Source organism: Papio anubis, chromosome 1, assembly GCF_008728515.1.
Source record: "Papio anubis isolate 15944 chromosome 1, Panubis1.0, whole genome shotgun sequence".
Classification (NCBI taxonomy): domain Eukaryota; kingdom Metazoa; phylum Chordata; class Mammalia; order Primates; family Cercopithecidae; genus Papio; species Papio anubis.
In genome coordinates this window covers 49,406,194-49,413,492 of record NC_044976.1, presented here as the reverse complement: position 1 = coordinate 49,413,492, position 7,299 = coordinate 49,406,194, and the positions used below count along the sequence as shown (strand labels likewise).

Genomic DNA, 7,299 nt, shown 5'->3' with positions numbered 1-7,299 from the left:
CTCTGTCCTGCAACTACTTGACTTAATGTCGAGAAAAAGGGAAGATTGGACATTAAGGGAAATTCACACTAAAATTTCAGGCTTAATCTTCAAAAAAAAAAAAAAGTTGTCCTTGTTTTGTTTTAAAGCAGAAATACTAGGCACCAAGGTGGAATGGACATGGGTAAAGGATGAAAACAATAACTGAATCATCAAGAGAGTATGTCTAGTTTTCCAGTTGGTCTACCTTTTCTAGTGTAAAGACTTATGACATCGGTAACTTTTAGTACAGTTCTCCTTAACAAGTGACAAGTTGTGTACGGGTTCTAGAGGTAGGAAAATCACAGAAAAATGTTGTCCTGTTTTGAAAGTGTTTTAATTAGGCAAAAGAAGCATCAGGACAAACCATTTTAAAAACAAAGTCTTCAAGTTGGATGTTGAGATTGGTAACAGGGGAAGCAAGGGAAAAGCCAAGTAAAGATAAAATATTCAGAAGAAAGTCAAAGCTATTTGCAATTACATGTTAGAACAGATTTTGCAGGTGAAAAAAATGTTGCTTAAATATATTCATAAACCTGTTATAAGATTTTCACTTATGCTGTTTCAGAAAATTTAGCTGCTTAAAATATGACAGAACAGTATTTTAACAAATGACTTAATTAAAAGTCAGGAGAGCTACCCAGTTAATTGATAAAGTAGAGGCAACGTGGGGGAGCCCTTCCCACATTTATTGAAGATTTGTGGCTCCCCCAGCCCCATTTGCCTGCATCAGGCTAACAACCTCGTTCCTCCCATAGAGCCTGGCCAAATCACAGGCGGTGTCCCCCTTATGGTTCCGATGCCCCACATTGCTGGCCGTGTGCTTCACCAGGAACTCCACCACCCGGAGGTGGCCTTCTTTGGCAGCCAAGTGCAAGGGCAGGTTCCCTTCATTATCCTCGATGTTAACATCAGCTTGAAACTCCAGCAAAGTCTGTAAAGTGTCCAGGAAACCTGCTCTGGCCGCATCATGAATGACAGCGAAACCAGTTCGGTCTTTCAAATCGGGATTAGCACCTCTAAGTAGTAGTCTCCTGGCAATCTCGGGATTTCCAAGTTTCATAACCTGGAAAAGAAGTAGAAATGGTAGAATCCTTCAAGTGCTCATGCTACAGAAATATAAAATATCTGCCTGTCCATCCATTTATTTAACTATTTATTTTTGATGGAGTACTTGCGGAAGACCCATAGCATGGGGCTTGATGGGGTCAAATGCAGAAAAGTGCTAGTAGGTGAAAGTAGAAGTTGAGCTTCTAAAAATTGAGCTTCTATGATGGAACGTCTTAAATGGGTCCAAAAGTAGGATAAATTGATCAATAAGATAGAATTTGTGCAACATGTATAGCATTTGCTAACAACTCAGTCTTCTATGTTCCATGAAGAGTTGTGTAATTTCATGAATTTATTAAAATAAAAGAAATGGAATTTGGGATTTAAATAAGAGTCTCTTTCTGTTTGATTGTTCATGCTCATAAAAGGTGCCTGTGGTATTAATTCTAGAAAATCATATGTGGTTAAACTTTATTTTCTAAATAGCTACTGCAAACAAATAAGGATGTTGAGTTTCTTTAAACCAACTCCATCAGCGAGTGTAAAAATGATGTCTTAAAAATTCAGGCCTGATATTTTCTTAAATGATCAATTTTTACAGGTTCCCTCCAAACAGATATAGTTCCAAATTTCCGAGCATTTCTTTAAAAATGTTTTTTATTTGTAAGTTATTTAGTATTGGCTACTAGGTGTATTCAATGCCTAGAATCCTTCATTTTAAGTTACAAAACATTACTGATTATTAAGGTGTTAAATAAGCCACAGTGTTCTAAATTGTTTATGGTATCAATTTATATAAAACTAAGTTCCTGATATGCCTTGTATCACAGTAGGAAATTGTTGTATGACAACTGTTCTTGAAAATAATAAAATAGTCACCCTATTACATTATATGCTGTTTCTCAAAGTTCTTACAAGCCTCCTGATTTTCAAGTGAGCAAAAGAAGAAAAAATAAGATATTTAATGGGTGTTTTGGGACACGGACAGCCTTGTGCCTTGTCTTGTGGTTTGAGCTAATTTAATAATCAACTGGTGATCCTGTGTTAGTTCCTTTTTCAGTTACTATCAAGCATTTAAAGAATAGCTATTTGTAAACTGCCAACATTTTAAAAGTCAGAATGTGGTATTACCACTTGCTATCAACATACAAATAATTCACATAACGAAGATTATTTACTATTGTTTGAATATGTTTCACTCTATCAGTGGTCTGTTATAAAATATCTTGTAGAACATCATGCAAACATAAAATACATATAATTTAGTTGTGAAAAAATATTACTTTCATTAACATGCCACATATTTTCAGCATTTACACTGGTTTATTTATATTTAGGTATATTATAATAATCTAAATTATAATAAATATCTTATATAATAGACACTCAATGTTTATGAAATTAAATGCTAATGGAAAATACAAAGTCGATCTATCTTTTTTAAATGTTTAAAAAATCTAATCACATATTAAATAATAAAATATATTTAGAATGAGTAATATTTTGTAAATGCAAACTATATAGATGGACAAGATATTAAGCTCCCCTGTTGATAAAACTCTGTTGACTTTTAGCTCTTCCTTTGGAGCAGTGGTAAACAGTGATACATAATTTATATTTCAAGAACTTCAATGAAACATACTTTTGGTTATTAAAAATTGATATCACCACAACTGTCTCTAAAGATTTAGTCATATTTAAGGACCTACAATGAGAAAAATAAGAGACAGATATCTTGGATCTTTGTAAAGCAAACATACGATTAAGGCCTTTGATATTAACCTGATAGAAAAATATACACTAGGAAGGTGGAAAAGGCTTTTGAAATTGAGTTAAATAAACATAATTGTAGAATAAAATTCACCTTTTTTCACAGAAAATAATAGTAATATTGGAAATGGTTTTGAAGAAAGTTATTTCTTGACTTATGACACAACTTCAGAGTCAGGATTATACATAATGAAAATAAGCCTTGAAACTCCAGTTTCTGTGTGTGTGTTTCGTTATATGTACAAGGACTAAGCCACAATAAGTGGGTGTTAGTATCTTGATAAGTATGTTTAATATAAACAAGATTGCAAAGTTGTATTAAAAATGTTTGTCAAAACTTTTTAAAAGAATATTATTAATTTCCCAGTCTTTCTGTTCGTCAAAAATCCTGTAAAATCTTATTATGAACTTGGGTTAAGTAGCTCATTCTTTGTGAAGTTTATATAATCTTTTGAGTTTTCAAAAGGAAGCTTTTCAATATATTAAATTTGTTACTTTGCTATCATCACTAAACCTGTTCAAAACTACTAGGTAGAAAAAGAAAAAAAATCATTACTTAATGTAGCAGAAATAACAAGATAAATAATTTAGTATCTGTGCATAAACTTCCTTAATACTGAAATTTTTGCAAGGCCAGTGTATTCTGATTGAAAACGTACAGACTACATGGACTTTGTTTGTTACTAGTATATCTCCTGGCACTTAAATTTTTAATTCTTGTAACCGAAACAAAGCCCTCTAAAAACCCTCTCCCCAATGGGTTTTCAAAAACAGCTTCAAGTGTTGCATTTCCAAATAAGAATAGCTCATAAGAATATCATCAGAACTCTGATAAATTAACTATTTTAAACTATTTTGTCATTTTTCTGTTTCTAAGCCTTTCACCTAAGTTACATGATAACATTCAGAAGAAGAAAAAAATTATCAGGTACAATACTTGGCAGCTGGACATGTGTCAATTGTTGCCTGTAAATCTAATTACTGAAAATTAGAGCACACCACGGCATAATCGTAGAGACAAAGACACTGCAGCTGAGCTCTGATTAGAAAATTCAACTTTTTATTCCTCCCGACTCCTGAATGAGTGGATGATATTACATTAACTGTGAAATGTACATCCTGTCCCGGTGCCCAGGCCACCCATTCCAAACGAGGAAAAGTCGTTTGTCAAAACTTGGAGCATTTGAAGGAAAAACACCCTCACCAGTAGTCAAGAAAATTAACGTTAAAGTCTATTACTGGGGGCAAAGTACGTGAAACCACTAATAGCAGTGTATTTCAAATAATAATCATAATAATGTGTTTACAGAGCTGTCTTTAAAAACAAAACAAAACAAACAAACCTCGGCCCTACAATGACTACTCTAAAATCCCCACCGTCACAAAAAGATTCCAAAAACTAAGACCAAATCTGGACCCCATTTGATATCAAGGATGTTATTGGATTTGAGGAGTTTGTTCAAAGTACGTCATTTTTGAGAAGTTGCATCCACTTAAAGATATAAAATATGGCAACCAACTAGGTTTAAAAACAGTGAAATTTTATGTCCCTGAAAGCTTAAAAGCTGTAAATCTAGAAAACCGGGTCACGTAGGCAACATTATTGACTTGTTTTCCCCACCTCTCTGAATACCAACCTGCAGCGCAGTCCTTCCAAATCCATTTTGTGCATTGACGTTTACATTATTTTGCAACAAACTAGTAAGTTGCTCTAGGTCCCCCCTGGCAGCTGCGGACGCCAACTCGTTCCCCCAAGGCTCGGCCATTCTTTAGGGTCCTGACGATCAGGAAAAGATGAATTAGTCGTTTTTCTTTTTCTCCTTTCCTTTGCTCCTAACCAGGCTGCATGATGGCATCGGAGACTGACAGAAGGACTGGGATGGTTAATCTGGAGTAGAGCTTGGTAGTAAATACTAGTAAGATCTGCCTGCCAAAAGCCCGCCCCTCGATTCACACGTGATTATTCAGCAAAACTGAGCCATTGGAGAGGGGCTCCTCGCCTCGCTTTTTTAGCTTAACCCCTATGAAGAATTCTGACGACTCCACAGAGACACACACAGACACACATACATTCCTGGGTAATGACTCCGGACGTCAGATGTAGGCAGAGCTGTCACGTACCTACGCTACAGATCTCTGTGAGGAGTGTGTGTGGACACTCAAGGGACTATAGATCGGGGCAGAAAATACCGCGGAAGGAAAGACATTCGGGGGGAAGAAAAGGCATTCACCCACCCTTGTTCACGGTGGTGACTTGAGCCGTGTGAGGCAGAACTGCAGGGGCAGGTCCTCCAGGGGGCTCGGTTTCCATCCGTCTCGCCGAAGGGACAGTCCTGGGTCCTCCGCTGCTGGGAGAGCGCCGCGGTGGCTGGATGCTGACGTGCTCCGGGGGGTTAAAAGATGATCGCCAAAGGCGAACGGGAGTAGCAGTTCCGTGGCCCTCAAGTTACAGGTCGTAACGACTGCCCAGTACTCTGGGCTTCTCCAGAAGAGCCTTTAGTCGCGTCCGGGCCAAGTCGTGGGCTAATGCCGCTCAGGAAAGCTCCGGAGCCCGCCCGCCAGGCAGCCGCAGCCCCGCCGAGCCTCAGAGGCCGTGGGAGCCGGGCTCGGCGCGCGTCTCCGGAGGCTGCCGGGCGTGCGGCGGGCCCCCGAGAAGCCCGTCATGCCGGCCCCGCCAGGTCCCGGGACTCCCGGCAGCCTGAGGAAGGAGGAGAGCGATGCGGGAAGCGTCTACGGGGCCCGGACTGCTGGGGCAGCTCGCGGCAGCATTGCGGCTGTACTGGGCAGCCCCCCGGGAACTTCCCGCCTACGACCGAGCTCGTTCAGGCTTTCTGTTGTAGGTACTCATTGAGCTGCTGCCGCCGCTGTCCTTTCCTTCCTTTCCCGGTTTTGTGGGAGCCTCCGGAGATGGGGAGAGTCCTGGGAAACGCAGGCCAAGTTCTGAGTAGGGGGAGTCGCCACAGTTCCAGGGCGCAGCCAGACCCGCCGCCGTCTCGGCGAGCGCTCAGCAGCTTCGGCGCCCGGTGCCACTTCGCCACCTCTCGCGGTCCCTGGCCGCCTGTGCCCCTTTGCTGCGGACAGGACAGCCGCCAGCCAGCTGTGCCCTGGAGCCGAGCCTGGCAGCACTGCTTCCTCCCTGGCCACACCGCTCCCAGTGACAGTTTCTTTTGTAGCTGATTCCCCCCTAGATCGCCGGTCCCTGCTCCTTTCACTCCTACGGGCACTTGCGTGTCGCCCCCTTTTTTACTTTTTTCCTTCACTCCCTCCCTTGCTGCTTTTTTCGCTGAAACAATTGCTGCTTCTGTTGCCTCTCAGAGAGGGTGCCGGTTTCTTCTCCCTTTTTTCCGACCTCATCAGCTTTTTTTGAAAAGAAAAAAATTGAGCGCTTTTTGAGTTGAAAAACCCGCCCCCATTTTAACGGCAGAGTTTTAAGGAGGCTCGGCGGAGTTGCAGCGCCGCGGAAGCGGGAAGGCCGGGCACCGCCCACGCCCCGCCCTCCGCCCTGCTGGCGCTCGCGCTCGCAGTCTAGCAGGCTCCGCCCTCCCGGCCCCGCGCACTCATTCCCGCCTCCAGCTCTCCACCTCCTCCCGTCAAGTCTCTTGCGCCGGCTCCCTCGCGCCGGCTCACTCCCGCCGGCTAGGCGGCCTGTCCCCAGCTGGAGCGGGGTTCGGCCCCGCGAAGCCCGGCCTGCCCTTCTCCGGCGGGCGGGCTTGAGTCTGTGACGCCAACCCCCAGCTGCCCCAATTCCTACGGGCGCGAGGACAGGGGTTTGTTATTTAAGACGCTGTGGAGGGCGGCGGGGTCTTCGAGGCTCCGCAGCACAGGCTGCGGGAAGGCGGAGAGCGAGCTGGCATAAAGGGAGTCGTTCTCCAGCGCTAGCGGGGCAGGTCGGCCAGCCTCTGTGCTCCCCCGCCAGGCTCGCAAAGTTCGGGCGGCCAGGCTTGCGGCTGCTGCTGCCTCCTCTAGGGCGCGCGCGCTCTATAAACTCGGCCTCCTTCGCTGAGCCCTGGGCCTCGGCCTCGCACCTGCCAGATCCACGCCCGACGGCCGCGGTGGGCAGGGGTGGCCGCGAGGGTGGAGGGAAAAATCCGGACTGTCACTAAGCACAGTGCTCACAAAAAGCAAGTCTTGTATAGATTGAATTTTATGAAAACTTAAGAACTCTGAAGCCTTAATTAATCAAGGACTAAATAGTCCTGTTATTAGAGAAAAAGGAGAAAAGCAATTAAATTTAAAGCAAAATTTAAAATAAGTCGTGTGAAGTGTTTTCTAACAAAGCTATTTCTTTGTTGCCGAAGTTCTCTCACTACTTAGAAGTGGCTTGGTGTTTTGGGGGTGTGGGGTTGGGGAGGGTGTCTATATGTAAAGGAATGGTCTCTCTCCTAATCCTTTATTTAATCATCCGACACCAATTTCCAGTACTTTTAACGTCCTCTTTTAAAGTGAGATTAATTAACTATT

General features: G+C 43.1%; 1 protein-coding gene across 2 annotated transcripts; it reads right to left on the bottom strand.

Annotated features, from left to right (window-relative positions):
- Nucleotides 1–336: 336 nt before the first annotated feature.
- CDKN2C (cyclin dependent kinase inhibitor 2C) lies at nucleotides 337–7,082 on the bottom strand. Of its 2 annotated transcripts, XM_009208406.3 has the most exons (3): nucleotides 5,074–7,082; nucleotides 4,476–4,615; nucleotides 337–1,084 (listed from the first exon to the last, which is right to left on the bottom strand). In XM_009208406.3, exons 2-3 carry the CDS (start codon nucleotides 4,602–4,604, stop codon nucleotides 707–709), a joined length of 507 nt encoding a protein of 168 aa, XP_009206670.1. In that variant the 5' UTR covers nucleotides 4,605–4,615; nucleotides 5,074–7,082; the 3' UTR covers nucleotides 337–706. The 2 variants fall into 2 exon arrangements, with proteins under 2 accessions (XP_009206670.1, XP_017816914.1); XM_017961425.2 differs by lacking the exon at nucleotides 5,074–7,082 and having other exon boundaries at nucleotides 4,476–4,908.
- Between the last annotated feature and the right edge of the window lie 217 nt (nucleotides 7,083–7,299).